Source organism: Tauraco erythrolophus, chromosome 8 (assembly GCF_009769465.1).
Source record: "Tauraco erythrolophus isolate bTauEry1 chromosome 8, bTauEry1.pri, whole genome shotgun sequence".
In the NCBI taxonomy this organism is placed as follows: domain Eukaryota; kingdom Metazoa; phylum Chordata; class Aves; order Musophagiformes; family Musophagidae; genus Tauraco; species Tauraco erythrolophus.
The window spans coordinates 19,071,069-19,092,202 of record NC_141472.1 but is presented as its reverse complement, the minus strand read 5'-3'; the positions used below and the strand labels follow the sequence as shown (position 1 = coordinate 19,092,202).

The following is a 21,134-nucleotide window of genomic DNA, read 5'->3' as shown; positions in this document are numbered from 1 at the left end:
TTTTTCATGGAGTACAAAGGCTTTTTTTCCCTATGAATGGGAACTGTAGGCACTGCAACATGACTCCCCTTGTGTCCGGTCATGCAGCAGCAGAGAAAGCACCCCGAAGTCATAGATCACAGTTTCGCTACTCTAATAATCTTTGCACTAATGGAAAGAGACCAACTTTCAGGTAATACTAGTGTCATCACACAGAACTAGACACGTTTGGTTTTGTGACCTATCATGTTTGATTAGATTTATATGAACACCTCTACCACAGTCGTCTACATGTGAGCTTTGACCAGCACGGTGCTAGCTGTAATAACAGCATCTCAAATTGTACTGAAAGAACTGCAAGAGAAGTAAGAGGTAGTCAGTCCAGTATGATGATATTCTTCCTCTCCACCATTTCAAAATACTAATTTCAACTGGAAACTATACTAGGAAGGCTTATCTATAAACCTGAAGCACAAGGAAACAGATTTCCTTTTTTTATTTGTATTCTATTTTCGTTAAAGCCCACTAATCTTTTCCTTAGAGGACACTACAATTTTTTTAAAAAATGAATGTGTTAAAAGAGCATTTTTTAAAAGAAAAAACCCCAAACCCTCTAAAATTACCATGCAATATTTTGCCTTTATGCAAACTTCCCCTTGCTGAGAAATTTACTGCATTGTTAATACGAATTTCTCAGGGAAGCAGGGACAGGTTGGTGTTTTAAAGATAATAAAGTTTGTTTTTAAATGTAGCAAAGGTAGGCAATTCTAAAGGCCCTGATCAATCACTAAGAAGCTTTGTTGTAAAAAAATACTTCTTTAGAATACAAAGCAGGCTTTTCAGAACATTCAGGCATAAAAGAGGAGGGAAGAGCAAGAGAGGAACATCACAAAAGCAGGCATAATTGATTCATAACATGTACTGAAGAGATGCAAAACAACAATGTAATTACATCCTATTCTGTTTTCCTGCAGCTCCTTGCATATGAATTGACCAGCTTGCATCCCAGTTCTGCTCTGTATTATTAATTTTATTAAGCTGTAAGTTCTTATATTTCAGTCTGTTGTCAGCTTTACAGATTTTTACAGCAGCAGTTGAAACGTAGCGGAGCCGAATGAATGCTTCTTGTGCTAAGTCTTCCGTGTCGCTCCAGATACCAGCGCGATCTCACCACAGGCCTTCCTTTCAGTTCCACTAAGCCTCCCAGTAAAAGCAAACTATGCTGCCATCAAGATAATATCCAATCAATTAAGCATGTCTGTGAAAGCATTTCTTTAAAAAATGGTGGGCCTAAGCTTATGAAAACCTTTCAGGCAGCTCTTATCGTAAAGCGACACTGACATTTGCAGGCTTAATTTATGTCTTTGAGAGACATGGTGAAGCCAGAGGAAAGGGAGGACAAGGATGCCTCCTGAGAAGGAAGTCTTTTTTGGTGCAGCTCCTCCCATTTACCTCTGTTCACTGCCACGGAGTCCAGCATAGGCTTCAGTTTCGCATTCAGCTTCACTAGACACTGGAAGAATAATAAAAAAAAAAAAAGGAGGATGAGAGAAAAATATTGACAATATTTCCACTCCTTTGATGGACAGGTCAGGGAGTAAGATGGTAAAAAGAGTGTAGTCTGCCCCATGCCTCCACTCTCCTCGCCCCAGCTGTAAATTCCTGTGTAGGTAAAGCGTATTGTTCCCACTGAGATCTCTGTCTTACTCGTTTTACCTGAGGCTTTAAGTAAGCCACCAAAAATGCCAAAAAAAAGGTACGTAAGGCAGCAGTTGCTGCTCAACTGCTTTAGCTTTTTTGTAATCCTTAAAGATAGTCCTTTTGAGGCATCTCCCAAGTGCCTGAAGCTATCTGGTTGCTGGCATCTATGAGCAGGAGGTCCACTGGTCAGAAGACAAGTTGGACAAAGCTGAAATAACCTTCAGATTCTCCCTAGTGCTAATTCTTATTTCCTGTACATGAGTAAATCATGCCAGTACTGTGCTTTCCAAAACTGGCAAAAAAAAATCCATTTCCATGTGCTCAAAATAAAGAAAAAAAGAGAGTTTTCTTTTTAGATTGCACTGAAGTCACCTCTTTCCTGCACGCCCAGTTCAAAGCTCTCAGAAGCCAGTAAGAATCTTTTATCTGGTTTCAGATGGCTTTAAATCAGTCCCAAAATCCCTGCACACCTTTGATAGAAGTTTATTTTACCTTCCCCTCTAGTATCAAATGCTTATGTGGAAAGACCACAGGTGCTTCACTTGGTTTTGTCCCTACATTAAAGAGAGACAGAACCTCATTAACAGCAGCACTTGGATGTGAAGAAAGGGTTAACCAGTTACCTCCCAAGCAGTCGTGTAATGTGCCCTTTCAGGACAGAGGAGTATTCTTCTTTTGCAGCTTTTTTTTTTTTTTTTCTGAGAGTTGGGTATCATGCTTTCTCTGATCGAATGGAAACTACCTGTCTGTCATTTCAAATAAAGGGTTGGGGCAAGGTGAAAAAAAAAAATAATGACAGAGAAGACAGCAGAAGTTTTTCTTCTAAAAGTGCAGAAAACTATAAGAAACATAAAGGAAAGCTGAAGCAGGTGCCTGTGCAGTTGATAATTTTCGTTATTTGCTTTAAATAGCAGGGTTAACAGCAACCACTTTAAATGGTCCCCAGAGCCCAGACACCACTAAAGAACTGGGTTTTTTTATAGCTAGTCTGGAAGCCATGGGAGCTTGGTGAGCTACTGAAGTAAGTCTTGGTAGATTTTTAATTGAGCTATTATACGATAATTAAGGGTTAATGGCCTGATTTTAAGATGTGCTGAAAACTTGCAATTTCAGTTGACTTCAGTAGGAAATATGAATGCTCAGCACTTCTGAAAAACCACACCATGAGTAAGTAGCTGATTTGTGTGGAACTCGAAGCAAATCTGCTTGAAATTATTTCCTTAGAATATGGGACAGTCTAGGCAGATAATTTTGCAACCTTGGGCCTGTGGCAAGAGGCAGTTTACTGCTGTCTCTGCCACACACAGTACTGCTCGCTGGTGACGGTCATTCATTGGATAGAAGGGATGTGAATTTATAGCATTCCCATCACTGTGCCTCAGAGCTCCCCGTTTTTAGCTCTTTATTTCAGACCATTGTCTATTCCTCAAACCTGATTTGGTGGAGTCCAAAACAGAGGGGCAATAATGCATCATAAACACCTGAAAGCACCTGAAAAGCACCTGCTAACATTACCACTGCCAACTTAAGGTCTAGAGGTAGCACATTCAACTCTTGACAGCAACTTATCAGATCCTTTCTCTGCAAAGCCAGTATCCATCCACTGGCAGGTAAGCATGCTGGTATTTCTTAGATCTTGAAAAAGTTTTCGTGAAGTATTTTTGCAATATACACTTTAGATTTAAAAAAAAAAAAAATCAGCGTTTAAATCAGTGTTTAAAAAATTAGTGTATTTCAAATGTCTCTAAGCACAAAGATGGCATTTTGCACTCACATCCCGTCAGCCCCAGGGTCTGTAAGCACAAAATGCAGCACGGGCTGTTCCTGGCATAAATGCCTGCTACAGGCTACGTAGAGAAGGAGCTTACTGGGACAGCGGACTCTGTCTCAGTATGGGCGCGCAGCTCTGGGCTATGTCTGTGTCCTTTCTATACTGTTTTGTTGCCAAGACTGACCACAAGACCATGATGTTCTCAGTCTGAGTGCCAGGAAGCAAATGCAGATGTCTGGCCATGACCTATTGCTGTGCTGTCCCTCCAGGCCTGGGCATATGCCACGCTCTTATGGTAGGAGCCAGCCCTCTCACGCACAGTGCCAGCAGGACTGTGAGTGCTTGAGCTGCTTAGATCAATCAGTTGCATCGACAAAGCAGGGACCAGAAGCCCAAGTAGACTGGGAACGCATTTAAGAAGCACCCACACAGTTCTACTGTAATCAGTGTATCTTACGAGCTGTAAACACATTTTAAATCCCAAAGTAATTGCATATATTTCTTAGAAATATATACCTAGGTGCATATTACAGAGTCTAACAACCCAGGTGCAACAGAGGTTACCAGGTAAATAATAGGAACGGTTAACTAACAACATTAACATTGATGAAATAAGGTAAAAGGAATATTTAAGAAAGAATAAACCATGTCTTTAATATTGTTTTACCATAGCACAAGCAATTTATTCTGTGGAATACTTACAAAATATATAGTGCAATTTTAAGAAAGTTTATTTTGTTACACATTAATTTAGATTAGGGATACTCGACAGTGCAGATTTTGCACTTGCTCTATAAAATGTCTGTATTCAGACATTGATTTGATGTTTAAACCACTGCTTCTGTATTTAGTAGCCTTTCACTTTGGGACTCTTTCATTCTGATCTAGTCTTTAATTAAAGACACTAATATAATTCCTATGGAAATTAGCTTTTATTTTATTTTTTCCAGCTACCAAAGCATTTCAGTAGGACTTTTCTGATACAAAGTACACAAATTTGATTTTATTTCTGCCTGAGATGTAATTAAAAACTCATTTGATTACTATATCTCTGGCCCTGTTTTAATTATTAAACTCCAGTAATCAATTTTATTTTATGAAGCTTCTGGGAAATTATCTCAAAAGCAACACATTTCTCTCCCTTCTGGCAGGCTCTCGACCATTTACTGAATTACATTCATAACACCTGTTCCTGATCCGGATTAAACCACCAATTTATTCCCGAAGCTATTTAAGTTTATTTGGCTGTAGCCTAGTCAGGGTTTTCTACCTCCTGGCTGCACTTTTTACTTTCCCGTTTATTGCATGAAAACCCCTTGATGTACTGCTCCTCCACGCCGCCGTTTTTGATGCATGTCTCGTACGAACAGCTTCTCTAGTGATCTGTCTAAATTGGTATCCAGCTTCATAACCCCCAATTTATTGTTTGCTTTAGTAGGAAGAGGCTTGTTCTTCAACAGCTGCCTGGCATGGGATACCACCACATAAGCTCACAGCTCCAGAAGCGCCCTTTTTCCTGATCCCTCCTCGGTACGACAGGCTGTGAGCAGACGGGCAGCCCTGCCGAGGTGCCTTCCCCTCATGGCGCCTGGGACCTTAATGCCCACGTGCAGTCTTCCCACTGCAACGCAGCTGCCTTGCTACGCAGCAGTAGGTGTCAGATCGGGGACCTTTCCCATTTTGTCCCCTTTGCCGTAAAAGCTGTTCGTAACCTCAGAGTGATAAAGGGTGCTGGAAGAGCGGCCACGCTGACGCTGTGTGCTCTGGCGTTAGGAAAAGCCAGAGAGGTTTGCAGTTCCCTTCTGCATCCACGTATTACCTCAGAGGCGTGACTAAGCCGTTTTTCAGAAAGTTACTGTATAGCACTGACTTTTTCTTACCACCTTCAATAATTTAGGTGTCTTCCATGACTACGTATGTACTGCTCTGCTCACAAGGTACTTTCACAAGGTAAAGCTCCTCTAACATACAAGCTCTTCCAGTATGAGAAAAGGTTGAAGACACTTCAGCAATACATTGCGCACACCTGGGAGAGGGGCAGGGCTGCCTGAAGGCAGAACTCGAAAAAGGAGAGCATGAGATCCTCAAAGGAAGCTATTTATGAGAGAAGGTAGGGAGGGGAGAATGTTGTTTTGGTTTCTTTTCATTGGCATAGAGAGCTATTTTTTAGGTATTTTTTTGCTAGATAAAGCATAGAGAATGCAGAAATAGTTGAAGCAGCAACAAACCCCTTCAGGGAGAGGAGCTGAGTAGCAGTGGAGGTGTTTGTTTGTAGATCTGCCTCCTAGATTGAAGGGGGGGCTGGGGGAGAGGACTTCACCTGTAACATTGCCTTCATCTCTGGGAAAGGATGTTATCTGAAACAGCCAAAATGCAGCACAGATGTGGCCAGAGTCTAAATGATTGCTAAAGCAAATACAACATTTTGTTGTATTCTGGGACTAATACTAAATCCTTGTAAAGAGGAGCATGGTAAGCCCTAACTTACAAACACTGCAGGACCTCCCGAGTATGTACTTTTTGTTTTTCCTTCCCCTCCCTGCAGATTCTCATCCAAACATTGACCAATTCTGACCTTGCTTAACTTATGAGCTTTGACAAAATTACAGCTCACGGAAGTATGGTTGCAGGTCTAATATTTGTAAAGTGAGTTTATGGAATAAGACCATATAAATTCATTTTTATGACTGAGCACATATCAAAAAGTTATAGGTCTCAGTGTTCACTCTACTTTGGAACCCAGTGGTTAGTAATGAATCACTTTTATTATGTAGGCAGTTTCTGAGTTGGAAGGGAGGACTAGTGACCGAGAAGCCACAGGGATAAATTCAGACCTGGTGTAAGCCTATGAAGCATTGCTGAAGTCAAGAGAGTCGTGACCAGTTACAGCACAGCTGAATTGGCCTCCTGAGTTTTGCTGAAGTGGCTTTCATGTGAGAATACATAGGCCAAAGGTGAGCCATCTATCTGAAAGTCCTTGAACTTCAGATTAGTTCAGATAAAAGGGAAACTCTACTGCAGTCATCCATAGATTTGATCTTCATAATACAAATACTTGGTGGAAGTAGTTTTGAAAATCCAAAAGTTTCTGTATATATGCTCATGTACTAAACAAAAAAACCCACCCCTGCTAAAATTCCACCTTCTATAGGTAGAATAAAGAAGATAAAGTGATACAGAGAAGATCTAGGGATTAACTTCTATGAACTTTTGACTCTGTGTGTGTATGAATTAATTATTTGCCCTACTGATTCAGGGCCATATTTAATCATTATGTTCCAGAAAAAATTACTGCATTTAGGAGTAGGCTGAGTTCATTAAAAAAAAAAAAAATTACTGCAATCTCCTCATAGTTGAAGGAGACTGTTTATTCCTTCTAGGGCTTACTGAAGAGAGATCCAGGTAGTTAAGTGCATAATGCATCAGTGCATTATTTTCACATTTCTGCCATGGCATTTTTTTCTGATGCCTAAACCCGTAAATAGATGAAATGAATATACTGCTAACTTCCCTGATAGAAAATAGGAGTTTCTTTTATCTCCTCTATAGGAATTGTTAGCAGTGCAGAAGGAAGCCAGTTGTGACTGGAAAGGGATCTACCACTTGCAAAGGGATTCAGCTCTTCCATTATGAATTAACATGCTTCTTTCTGGTGATGGTACACTATCAATAATGATGATGCACTCCTTTGTAAATAAACATGCATATATAGAGGGATGATTATAAAGTAAGATTCTCCACTGGCAAAATGAGCCAGGGAAAATACGTACAGAGCTGCTGGTAGCCGAATGTGCTCTGACCAATATCAAGCATGCTATGCTGTCAAAGGGAAAGAGTAATACTGAAGGACTGGGTACCTACTGAAGTAGTTCAACTGATGTGTTGCTATAGTTGCAAATGATTCATCTGTTCATGATAATTTCATGAAAGCAAGGGTTTGCTCAGAAGAGGAAGAGTTATTATTTCATAAACAACTTCTTATTCGGCTCTGCTGTTTATGGTTTTGATTCTACGTCTAAAGCATGCAAGGGACAGAATGCTTCTAACTCTTCCTTTCAACATTTTAACCAAGCAGCTGATCAATGTCTTCTGCCTTGCTATTAAATGGATTTTGAAAAACTCTTCAAACCGTATCAGTCTCGTATCCTTATTTAGTTCTTTGAATTTGCCCTCAGCTGGGAATTCTGCAGGCAACTGTGATTCTGTTGTGTTAAACACTTACTTGAAGTGTTTCATCCATCATCATTTCTAGTCCTTTTCTGATGCAATGTAGTTTGTGCTTTGTCTTTCTTGAAAACTGAATGGCTGTTAAATTATCCATTTATCTTCTTTCAGATTTGCTGTACAATTTGAGTTCCCTCTATTGGCTGTCTCTTCTACCTTATCTGCCAACTTTTCAATCTACTTCCTCAGGTCTTTATATACATTTTCATACACGACTGCATGTCCTTCGCAACACATTGGGCAGATAATTCTAAATAAAACAGCAACAGAAATTGTAGTATTATGAATTATTCGCTTTTTCTCACAGATCACGCTGAAAGTCTTTTAGTGAAGCTTAGTTTCACTAAAGTCAAGTGGAAATGTTGGGTTTTCTGTCTTCTCCCAAGTATCTTTGTTGATGACCAGCCCTTTCAGTTCAGACCTTTTTGGCATGAGATGACTATCTGAGAAGTAAGTTGAAGAACTCTTATTTGAAGGGAAAAAGTACTCGTTTCTGCTGTCTCTTCTTCTAAGCAATTTAGGAAAACTTGTAAATTTCTGAAATGGTTGATAGTAATACAATGTTTCATCAGTAATCTCAACAAATTACAAAAATCCTAGCAAAAATAATGTTCTTATAATTTCCAAAAGCAAAATGAATCCCTCCATGTTCTCAGGAAACAAAAAAAAAAGAGGATCCTTTGTGCCTCCTGTAAAAAGGTGTTCATGATACTCATAGACACAAAAATCCTTGCTCTGAAACCTCTAAAACTCTGCCTTTCCATATTACACTGTGAAACAGTGATTGACTGAAAAGGAAATTGCAAATAAAAAGATTCTTTCTTCTTTTCCTGGTTTCTCTTTCTTGCATAGCTCTTCTTCACCTTTTCTATTAGTAAAAAAGTAGCAGAAAAAACCAGACTTGTAGGTTAAGGGCATGAGGTAAGAAAAACAGTTTGCTGATGCTTATTCCACTACCGGAAGTTGTAATACAGTCATAGTATCTGAGTTTTCTGAAAGTTCAAGAGAATTCATTCCAGGTGGCCTCATTTAGGTTCATCATTAGTAGACAAGCAGCAAGGCAACAAAAGTGCTGAACCTAGTTGTATTCCTATTCCAAGGCTACAGAAAGATCCTTCTGCAGTGCCAAAATCTCCTTTCTCTGGGACAAACCCTTATTCCTAATGTAATCCTTAGCTACCAACTCCCCCCACCGCTGGCATTTGGCCTGATTAAGTTTCCTCTGAAGCAAATTTCTTACAAACACAGCAGAATATGTTGCACCTGCTCTTCCTTGGATAATATTACCCCCTGGATTTCAACACAAAGTGAGACTAATTTGATCTGCCAACGTCTGTGCAGCCTCAGTCCATGGTGTATCACATACTGCATCCTGAGCCTGTCTGCCTTACTAATCCTTGTCAGCTAGGCAGTCCCAGGAAGCATAGATGCATTATCGCTCACTCTCTGTGTCCAAATCAGATGCCAGCAATAAGCCCTGCCAAAAGTGTGCATATTTATGGTATTCTTTAGGATCTATTGAAAGTTATCCTTCTCTTCTCTCAACATGCTACAAAGGAAAAGCTGACTTCACGAGAATCACACAGAGCTGATCGGATTGCTTCCTGTGAACACATTTTTTCTGAATAGCTTAGTCCTGATTCCTTTTTTTTTTTTGGCTGTTAAAACACTTCTTGACAACTTGTGAACATATTTCAGGGAATGTCTATATATTGCTCACAGTGAACAGCTCACTACCTAGTGCTATCTCTGCCCCCTGACTAGTTGCAAACTTAAAATAGAACAACAGTGCTCTGACTTTTGTACCAACGATCTCAGGTATGGATGAATGGTGGGTACAGGAAGCCATTTCCAGAATGTTCATACGGATAAACTCTTCCTCATCAAATAATTTTAAAAGTTTTTCGGTTCTGGCTGTATAGAAAGGACAGAAACATCTCAAGGCAAATGTCATTGTTTTGGCTGCATCCAATGACTCTTGCCTAAGTAAGGACTAAGCCATCCCATACAGTCCATTCTGGGCAAGCAAAACTCCCAGAGGAGTGGTCCAAATCCTGAATTTCTTATACAATATTTCCTTACGCAAAATTGTAATTGAAGAAATGAGAGAAAGGGATAGAAGTGGTAACTGAGGAAGAACTGCATCAGGACATAGCAGTGTAAGCATGATTCTTAAAGCACACCTTTTCCTCCTTGTCTGCAAAGGAATATTAAAAGGTTAATCTCCTGCCTTATAATTGTAACTAGAGTATACACTTTCGGAAAAAAATCACTGTGTGTGCATATGCACTTCCAATTCAGTTGTCAAAGTCAACTCTTGAACCAGAGAAGTTAAAGCAAAGAGGTAGCCATGATAGTTGGAGATTTCTTACAAGCAGAATAGATGCTTTTGCAGCTACATCATCATACTCTAAAACCAGACTTAATTACAAGGCCAGACATTATCTTCTGCAGGAAGACAGGCATATCAGAGCTCTTGGAGTTTCAGACAGGGTGATTAGATTTCTTTCTAAGTACGTCAAACAATTTGATAAAGAAGGACTCTGTCCCTCCACATTCTGTTCAAAACATTTAAACTACTTGCTAGGCTAAATATAAATGTTTCTACTCTTCCCAGATTCCCTATAGGATCTTGGATGGAGTAATGCAAATTCACTTCTGTAGACAGTATTATATGTTTAAAACTCTCAATAGCCAAGAAAATCTTGAGTAGCACTAAAAATAGCACTAAAACGGAGCAGTTCAATGGAGCACCAAGGTAGAGGTGAGCAGGGCAATCTCAGGCACGCATAAGTTGTAAAAGCTGTGAGCTTCTTTATCTTCCACAAAGACATCTCCCTTAAATTTAAATAGCTGCTGTCATTGTCACTGACTACCTGACTATGTATTTATCTGCCCAGAAGCAGAGTGCATGGCCTTTGGCCCTGCTATTCACAGTGTTACTGTCTCTGCCTAACAATGCGGTGAACAGAGCTGGGCTTCTGTTAGCATCTTTTGTTTGATGTGAATCGCTGAAGCTTTGATGTTGTTTGTGAGAAAAATAATGCTTAAAAAGAGTAAGATCTTCACTCTCCCACTCTGTCTGCTCCCCACAGAGAAAACTAATCCGAGTTGGGATAAATCTGTGACTGATCCTGTCCTAGGTACACACAAGCCACAGAGCCCAGGAGAGAAACCTGTTAGTATTGAAACTCTTAGAATCTCTTTACCGGAGGGTCAGAGAGGTAATTTGTCTTAATGATCAAAATTCCGTTTCCTGTTACATGAACGTGTAGTCCAAATTGGTACAGAATACTTTCTCTGTGTGGTGAACCCAGCTGTCAGTGTAGTCACGTAGTGCTTTATTTGCAGTGGGATGTCAGATTTTCTGCTTTAGTTACATGTGCTTCCCCTTTATAGCATATTCTACCAAAAAAAGGGGATGATTACTTCGTACTGAAGCCACATTAGTAGATTTTAAATGCTCTGCAGTTTGAAAAAAAGGTTTTTTCCTTATACATTATTATTCTAATAAGCTTGTTTCTCATCTCTGCTGATGAACTCTTTTCTTGCTGGCATTTTTGAATGAAGAGCAAATGAGAGCAGTAAAGCGTAACTAAAGCCCCTAAAATCAGAGCTTCAGAGTAAATGGATGGCTGTTCTGCTACTCAAGGCAAAAACTCCACTGTCACATAAAAATACTCTGATCAGTGATCAGTACAGTAACAAAAAAGTAAATTCAATAAAATTATAATGTCCCAAGTGTAATAAAAAGCAATGAACAAAAAATTGGAAAGCTTTTATCTTCACAAACCTTTGATCCACACTGTGAAGGAAACAGATTTGATTATGAAGGTATTTTGAAATTGGAGGTGGCCTGATTGTCACATTGAGCAGCAGATGTGGAATAGAGCAAGGGAGCAGAGCCATGGCTCACCTTGTGCTAAGAGCAGAGTCAGCCTTACAGAGCAAACACAAGAGGGTTTTGGATTTAGACACCTGGATATGAGAAATCTAGCCATGTATAATTACTTTTTTTTTTTTTAATCTCCCCAGCTATCATTATATATTTATATTTAGCTTCAAGTGCCACGTTAGATTATGATGTAGCATGTTTGGTATATATCTCTGACCTTCTTTCTTCTGGGTCAGATGGGCATTCCAAGGGGCAGTCAGAGGATTACTAATGGAAGGTCCTCAGATCTTAAGGATTTGCTAGTCACTTGTAAACCGTGTCACAAAAAGGGGCCAAACTCAGAAAGCACTTCTAGCCAGATAAGCAGAGGGATGTGATACGCATCCCACAATACGGGAGACTTTATTATCCTTTACTTGGGAGAAGAACGGCACCTCAATGTGGGTTGTCTTGACACAGCATTGGATCCTGCTGTAGCAACTGCGTAGGTATGGACACACGCGCTCCCCACAGTTCCCTTCAGGGCTCTGGATGCTAGGATCTGCCCACACGGATTCAGGACCTCTAATCACTAGCATGGAAAAAACTACATGCAAAAGCCTTGTTTTGTTCTCTATGGTTTAATGTTGTAATTTTGGTATCAAAACAAGTGTCAAATGTTTATTTCAAACACAAGGTTTTTATAAGCACTATGCTAGTGAGCTATATAAGTTCCGCTAAGATTTTACTAATTTGTCAGCTGCCACGCTGCCTCTTTATGTGGCATTTGTAATGATGTAACCCATTCTATCCCCACATGCAGTCCCTGCAACATATTACAACAGCTAAAATTTTAAAGAATGTATTCGGAGAGAAAAAAAAAAATCTAGGACTTGGCCATAGTTGTAGTGTTCAGTCAGCCCTAAAAGGAGGATTTACAATGCCTGACTACACTGCTGATGTGATATGTGTCTTGAGGTTTGATTAAGCTGGATATGAAAATTAAAACTTGGCTTCACATTGAAGAGAGAATCTCCCGCAGTGTGATACTATGACATCAAGTTTTTTGTTTACCCCTAAGGCTGGTGCTGCAATGACTTCCAGGTTTGATGGTGTCTCTTTTTTAAGTTGTTGAGCAGCAGGCTAATAGCTGCACAGCATGATGCAAAGACAGCAGAAAGCAGGAAAATCAGATGTGAATATATTCCCCAGAGATCTCCTGCTAAGATGGAGCTAGCTAACCAGAGCTTTAGTGCTCAGATGTAGTCTTCTCATGCAGACGATGGGCTGATTATCAGCTCTTCCTGCTTTATTGTACATTTTTGGATCACAGATGCTATTACAAATCATGAATTCTGGTATAATATGCATTTTAGTGTAATATGAACTATTATATTGAAAGGAACATTATTTTTAAAGAGTTTTCATCCAAGGTCAGTTCCCTCCATTCGCATTGTCCAAAGTAATCTTGGTATTTTAAAAAATACAGGTTTATGTTCTTCTGTGCTTGCTTTGCCTTAATTGTTTGAAAGCTTTGGCTTTAGTTTATATCATCATGACAAAGACTGACCTAAGAAAGGGACAGGATCTACTGGCAAAGCAGTAGCCCACCTCGCTGTTTATACAAGCACACATTGTCCATGTCACACAACAGGAGTTGCCTTTGCTGCTGGGCTCTCACTTCATTACTGTCACAGTGGCAGCCACAGATGCCACAAGGTATAGAGGGCAGGGGAAGCACATCATCCTTCTTGCATCCTGTGCTGTCAGTCACATACCTGGTCTATAAAATGAAAAGGAACTGCCAATCCATTTTTGTTTGTGTATAAGAAAGCTATGTTCAGGCACGAACTCATCAGTTTAATGTTAACATGGGAACTGGTACCTGCTTCCCAGCTCTTGGCTTTGTATCATCACTGACCCATTCATTGCTTGGAGACGTGAGGCAGTTTAGGGTGCAATAGTAACAGGGAAAACTTGTTGCAGTTCCCCAAAAATGCCTAGTGAGAACATCCCCGTGTTTTCTCAGATATCAATGGCCAAACTGAGTGTCTTTAGTGGCATAAGGTCGTCTGTGTGGTTCCAGTGAGTAGGAGGAAAACTGGCTGACACAGTTATTGATGGTTAAGTTTCTATGGTGTTATTTTCCATTTATCATCCTGCTTGTGTAGCTCTGCTTTCTATACAGATAAGAAATAAAAAGTTAAAATGGTGAAGGTTATGTTAACACAAGTCAAATTCTGAAGCTGGTTTAATCCAAAAAGAGAGAATCATTATTCTGGTCATCTATAGGCTTAATAAAGTAGCGCTTATACACCTGATACCAAGCACCCATGCAGTTCGTGTAGAAGCATGATTAGAAGAGTAAACTCCAAGTTAAACAGCACACAGGTTAAATCACAAATCATTTGTTCACTGACCTTAAAGGCTTGGCTTGAGTGCCCCTTAACAGTTTGGAAAGGAGCCAGAAGGGAGTGCGAAGGCTCAGCCTTGAGCTTCCCTCTGGGTCACACATATTTGGACAAGTTTGACAGTGGCACCTAACGAGGCTGTCCCTCTGGCACCTCTCTGCAGAGCGCTCCTCACCTCGCCATGATGAGAATCAGTTTGTCTCAAATAATAAAAGAAACAGTTGCCCTATCAGCTTTTATAACTTAGAGAGGAATTGTGTTTACAGATGTTACCACCTTCAGGGAATCTGAAGATTTCTGCATAGAATTCAGACTTTTGGTAAAGTCAAAGAAAGATTGAGTTCAAATAGCCTTCAAGGCTGCACTGTAAGCTAACTCTTTTTCCCTAGACGCAAGAACAATCTTCTCTGGACTCTACAGAAGCAGTAAGTAAAAATTACCTCATACAATGGCATGCAGATGCTATCAATCCATTCGAGCTGCAACCTGGGTAGTTCATCTTTCCTGTTCCGATCAAAAATGGCCTGAATTGAGAAGGGAACAAAACTGTCATGCTTTATTACACTGGAGTATTTTACAGACACATCATCCAGCACTTTCGAGCTATGATCAAATTCTCACAACCAGAACATTTTGTAAACCGTAATCAATCTTTGGAGCAGTCTTCCTACTGCTTTGTCTGGCACGAAAAATAAACTGTTTCTTTTCAATTCTGTTTTGAACTTTGAAGGTTGAATGTATTTGAATTTTATAATTCTGTGATGTAAAAGAAGTGCTTCACAGTTGGAGTTGAGCTGGTAAGAAACCTTCTGTAGAAATGTAAAGTAGTCACCTTTGGGCAGAAATTTCCCTTTTCTCACATAGGGATTTCCAGCTCAGCAAAATGAACAGTGATGGACTGGCTTCCTCCCTCCCACTCACAGACCCTTTCTGCAGAACCAGCCATGCCTGTAAATCCAAAGGGTAGGGAATCAACACATCCATTTTGGGAGCAGTTATCAATTTGTTCCTCTGGAAACAGCCTAATTCACTGCTTACTGCACTCACCCAGAGAGGAAATTATAGAGGTTGAAGCTGATGTTTACGAGGCTCAATTATTGTCCGAAAGGAGAGGGAAGAAACTGAGTTCTCCAGAGTCTGACCGTGAGTTGAGTTTCCTCTGTACTCTGCCTGAGATTACTTGGGTCCACCAGCTTTCCATCTACAGGTTTTTAATCCTCTTCTGGTGGCCGATCCACACCATTTACTGAACGCCTTTTTTTTTTTTTTCACTCTCGGAATATTCCAAGTTTTAAATCTTTCTTTTTCTGTGGAAAGTCTGTTCTTATTCTGGGCCCATTTCCTCAAGGTTGAAGTCTCCTAAGAAAACTTACTTTCCTTCTCTACCTTCTAGAAACTCCAGACTATACATACTACATTACATTAAATGTCTGGTTGCATTCTTCTAGCCGTAGCCTGCCCTTTCTGACATACACAGGTATCACACAGTGTATCTAAATAAGACCAGGAGGTACGATTCAAGGACTCTGTGATCTTAAATGAGAATCTTTGGTTTGATTTTGGAAAATTCTGTATTTCCTATTCAAATAATTTCGAAAAATCCTGTAATTTTCAGATTGTTACAAGCACAACACGAGAAAAAAAAATCCTTAACTTGTAAGGTAAGAGAATATCACATTATCTTGCTGACTAACAACTCTTACCTAACTAGCAGCAACACCTATCTAGGTGGCTTCTAATAGTGACATATCATGAAATACATCAGCATTTCATCTTGTTTAAAAATTCCTCATTAATGTGGTAAAACTCTACACGATTTTGACGCTTAGCCTTCAACTGTTAGAACTGATGAACTTTGTGATTATTTACTGGCCTTATCTCCCAACATAAACCACTTAATACATCAGTTTACTGGATTTTTTGAAATTCTGAAAGGCCAAACAGAGAGGAAACACTTCTTTCAAGCTGTATGGCTTCAAAACATCCTACATGTGGCCTACAAATTACTGTATTCCTTGTAGAGCCCAAAGAAAGAGAGAGATCGCTCCTACGATGCAGGAAATACTGAAGATACTTATAGCATTACTCTTTTCTTTCCCACCTGTCTAGGCTGCTAGATGCGGATTTTCAGAAGACACAAGTCCAGAATAAAGCTCTGGTTTTTGTCTTTCTCTGCACTTCTACCAAGTCTACAGTACGTCCAAAATGTAGATGTAATAACACACCTTAAAATAATTCTTAAGGTTGTGAGACCTGGGCCATTTGCCTGGAATTCATTGCTACTTGAAGGGTGTAACATTCATGTATGTGTTGAAATAAAATGACTTCCTATTATGATTCATTAGCATGAGAATCACACTTAGCAAATTTTATATACAAGGCAGGAAAGACACTTCTATCCATATTATATGGAATGGTATTTGGGCCTAGATTTGATCTCAGAATTGTGAATACCATGACTGACTGATTACTCTTCTACTGGACTATAGCTACCATTTTTCTGAGAAGATGTACACACAGAATATACTATAGGGAAGAAATCCATTAATATCCCAACCTTTGATGGCATACAAACGGAAAAGCCATTTGTTGTATCTGAGCATTATTTACTACAAACTTTTTAATTTTATTGACTTCATTACATCACCACAGGCTCATGTGTGAGTATCATCAAAGTGAGAACAAGTCTGAGTCACTGGAATGGTCTTTTTATTTGTGGGAGTATAAACATATTTGTGAATGGCTTGTAAGTTAAATTCTTCAGAATACTTTCTGTTACTTTCTCCTGTTGCCTCCAGATAATGGCTTGTCAATGTTTTGAGGTGTTTAACCTGGGTAAGGCTTTCTCTTCAAATTGTTTGCTGAAAATCTTTATGAAACCTTTTTCTTAGTTCTTGTTTGACACTTTATACCCATCTGCCTGTATTCCACTCAATAGCAATGTATCCTTTCAATCACAGTGTTATATTTGGTTGTATACCTATAGAAATGCTTTTCAGCATTTGATACATCAAATAACACAGATGGACAGCTGCAGCATAAAGTAAATCCAGCAATTTTGATGTCCATAAGTAGCTGCTGATTTTTTCTTTGAATACCGTGTATTAAAAACAATGCCTGTTGCTTAGAAAATTAACTGACAGAATAACCTTGGGAATAGGTACGGAAAATGGGGAAAAGGGCTCAATGCAAAAGTGGCTGAGTTGTCTGGAGAGCTTTTATATATGGCTCTAAATGCATACCCATATTGGACAGAGCTTTTATTGATTCCAAGATTTTTCTTTACATACAAAATACAGTTAGTTTTTCTGAATGAACCCAATGATATTTTCTTGCCTTATTCAAGTTAGTACCTATTTCAGAAGTGATAAAAACTTACTGAAGGAGTGAGCTTGAGTTCGGATCTTTCTCTGTCTCCTTGTTCAAAGAACTCACTGGTTACCAGCTCAGCTGCCTGAAACATAAATCATGATAAAGATTAGAGTTTTCGCTACATAATTTTTAGGGTAATGAGTTCTTGCTCAGACCATTACTTCAGCCTGTGCTTAACCGTAACAAAGTGAATAGCCCCGCTTATATGACTGTTGTCAGGCACATGTTTGTACAGTTTTCAGGACTGGGCATACAGGGCGTATAAACAGCCATATGACCACTGATAGGCACACTTACCCCCTTCTGACAGGGAATTGACTGGGGGAATTACATTGCAATGTAGCACTCAATGCAGTTATATGCAACTTACTCAATTATTGAGAACAGAACAGAAAATTATAGGTCCTTGTTGGTATCTACCATTATGTCTGTAACAATGTTTGTAAAATGTGCAAGAGTTCTGTGGGCATTTACAGGCTGTTGCCCTGTATAAACAACTTCACTTATCAAAGAAACTTAGTTAACCAATAACCTCTGTTGTTGTAATTTAATGTGAAATCATAAAGGTTTTTTTCCCCACTAGGCTTTACTCTTTTCCCACGACTCCCATCACTATAGGATCTGAATATCTAAATATGCGCTCAGATTGTGATTATCATATTGAATCAAAATCAAGAACTGATGCATTGGAAGTTGGAATGTGTCTTTCTGACTTTTGTGAATGAAGATGTTCTATTTACAGCAGAGGTTTGTGCTTCTCAGAAGAACAGAAGATTTAAAAACAATAATAGTTATGGAAACAACAGGAATCTTAGGAAGTCAAACAGTGAGCAGTCCTGATATAGTAGCCTTTATGTACTGTACTCTTCTCGTGTGTGGAGCTTTGAAGGCAGGCATGGGTGACATTTGAGATGCAAAAAAGGGCAACTAATTTGCTGAAGATGGCATTTGGTTCCTAAAGCTCCTGTCATGCCTGCTTATTGTTTTCAAGTGTTTTCAAGCTAGAAAATGATTTTGTAACACCAAGGCACACGAGAGTGAACAAAGGAGAGAACCTGCACTTCATAAAATCTCATCATTTCTTGCTCTAGCAACTGCACAGTAGCTAACATTCACAAATCCTAAGCTTGTTACAGTTGAAATAAGGAGTACCAAAATAAATTGCAAGTAGGTGAAGTGAAGTTATAGAGTACTCTTAAATCTTGAGCCAGCTATCACACAGTTTGGAACTTTATAACATATGTAATCCCAGAACACTAATAAAATTCTGGATCAATACTCCAGATAGAGGAATAATTTAACAACTTAGTAGCAATTAAGAGTTTTCCAAGTGTATTGTATAAAAATAACCAAGACAGTCTCAGCCCTGTCTCTCACTGCTATTCTGATCCTGTTCTCCTTGTTTCCCTTTCCCTCTTCTTTTCTCTATCTTCTCTTCACAAATTTTGCCTTCTTACATGTAGCCTTTATTCCCTTTGATTCATATATTTCAATCTCTTTCTCCTTCTCTTTTCATGTTCTTTTCCTTTCAGCACATTTAAGGTCCAACTATTTCCTGTTTTCCTTCCATGGACTTGTTAGCCTCTCTGCTCAACCAGGTAACGTTTCGATCAATCCCAGGCTGGATTTTTAAAAATAAAGTAAATCTGTACACTAGCCTGCAAGACAATTTTCACCTGCAGACCTCAAAAGTGATAAGGATAAAAAACCAGTTTGCACTAATTCAGCACCATTGCACAAAGGCTGACAACATGGAAAACAGACCTCACCTGACAATTTGGCTGTCAAAGAAAATGGAGAAGTCAACTGGGTTAAAGAGGAAAAACAGGGAGGGATTGCACACACTGCCGCTGTGGCTAGGTGGCACAGAAAAATCTTGTGACTCGTTTTCCCACTGCAGATATGAGCAACTTCCCTGATTTCCATGCAAGATGACCATATTCTGGCCAAGTAGAGTAACAGCCTTAGAAGGACTATTGTCATAGTCTGCTTATAAAAGCAAAAAAGACTCATCTGACAAAACTGCAAGCTAGGCTGAAGCCCTCACCACATAAATGCTTTTTTACTTGCATGTAACTTTCATGAGTCCCTTTCGACTTCTGTTACTTCCTTGTCCTTTTCCCAGGAATCCGTCTGCTCCTGCCTCACTAGTTCTCTGGTCTGGCTTCTCTTTTTCACCCCATCTTTTGAACTGTCACTTTGCTGTGAAGCAAATCAAACTCCCTCCAGGTGCTTAGCCACACTCAGCTGTGCTGGTGTATTTCCATTTGCTTCTTGACGCTGTATCTTCCTCTAAAACCCTACACAGCCTGCCTACCACTGGCTTGTTCTGGACCTCAGTAAAGGAGAGAGGATTATTAGCATGGATACAGGAAATATTAAGGATGGATGCTGAGTAAGGAAAGATGCCTGTAAAAGGGAAAATCACGTGGTAAAGGACAAGATTTTTGGGACAGGTTACTTTCTCACATTGTAATTGTTTGCCAATGCTGGACTCAAGTTTTATGTGTATTTCTAAATAGCCTACTCAGCAGCAGGAGCCTGAATTTTTATTTGGTTTTGTTTGTTGTTTTTTTTCCTAAGGACAGGATGCTCAAAAAGACTCTATACTACCCTTGCGGTTTTTTTCCATCAGTGTTGAGAAAATGAACACATATCTCTTATCATATATACCGAAGATTTTATGTTAATTAAAGTTTGTAGATCATCTGCTGGTATTTTTGATTTAAGGAAGATTCTGCCACTGTCAAGGAAAACTTTGAGACAAAACAAGAAAGCACAACTACATTTGGCTAACGTTTTGGGTTTTTTTGTTAAATGCATCTATTTTTTGATATGGATTCAAAAGGTTAATAAGAGGAGAGATTGTAAAACTACATCTCTTCAGGTACCTACATGCTGCTCACCAGCATGTGAACATGGAAAGATTATGCAATAAACCATTTCTTGCAGAAACCCCCTGCTATTTTTTTATAGCATTAATACCGCTGTAAATTGATTCCAGTTTTGGTCCCTTGTAAGCCAGGGCCCTGGGAATATTGTCCTGCCAGTCCCGCCTCCTTCCAGCCCTGCTATTAATCATGACTCGCCTGTCTTGAAATCTCCCACGGTTTGGTCACAGCTCCAAGGTCACAGGCTGTCATTAGCATTGATCTGAAAAACAGAAATGAACAATACAAGCTGAATCAACCTTTGTTGGATTTCTAAACAACTCTGCTCTGGATGCATAAATAAATAATACATATATAAAATGTCAGCCCTGGCACCTTCTTTTCCTCCAGAAAAGAATGGCATGTTTGAAATCTCAACCATCAGCACAGCTTTTACATCACAATTGTGCCTGGGAAGCCTAATGTGTTGCAGGTCATCAGACAATGAATTTTGGTATTGTGCATTGCACGCTAGAAAATAAATGATATTGCAAGGGAGTAACTGCTAATTTTGCAATAATTCTAACACTGCTTACATTAATACCTAGAATGTACTAGAAAGCATGTGCTTCACATGATATAAGTGAGGATATTATTACATAATAACACCTGCAAACTGGATTAATTTATATGCCTATTTGTAAGTGACTGCTGTAGCAAGAGAACCTATAATCACAGGAGGCATCCCAGACACTGTTTAAGCAGTTTCTACTGCTCATCTACAATAAAAATTTAAGATTTACTATGAGCTATACTGTTCCACTGTAGTTTAATACCTAGCTACAACCATGTTTTATATGCATAAGGAGAAAGAAACCATTCAGCTGTAGAAAGCGTTTATGTACAGTACATGATGCAGATAAAAGTCTAAG

General features: G+C 39.3%; 1 protein-coding gene across 1 annotated transcript in view; it reads right to left on the bottom strand.

The window, feature by feature from the left end:
• Positions 1–1,330: 1,330 nt before the first annotated feature.
• The window catches only part of PDE11A (phosphodiesterase 11A), a 139,084-nt gene continuing 119,280 nt past the window's right edge, over positions 1,331–21,134 (bottom strand). Inside the window, exons 17-20 of the mRNA XM_086615713.1 lie at positions 20,418–20,485; positions 17,340–17,410; positions 14,401–14,484; positions 1,331–1,492 (exon numbers count right to left, since the gene is read on the bottom strand). Of these exons, the coding sequence (XP_086471839.1) occupies positions 1,331–1,492; positions 14,401–14,484; positions 17,340–17,410; positions 20,418–20,485 (385 nt within the window). The remainder of the gene's footprint in view (positions 1,493–14,400; positions 14,485–17,339; positions 17,411–20,417; positions 20,486–21,134) is intronic.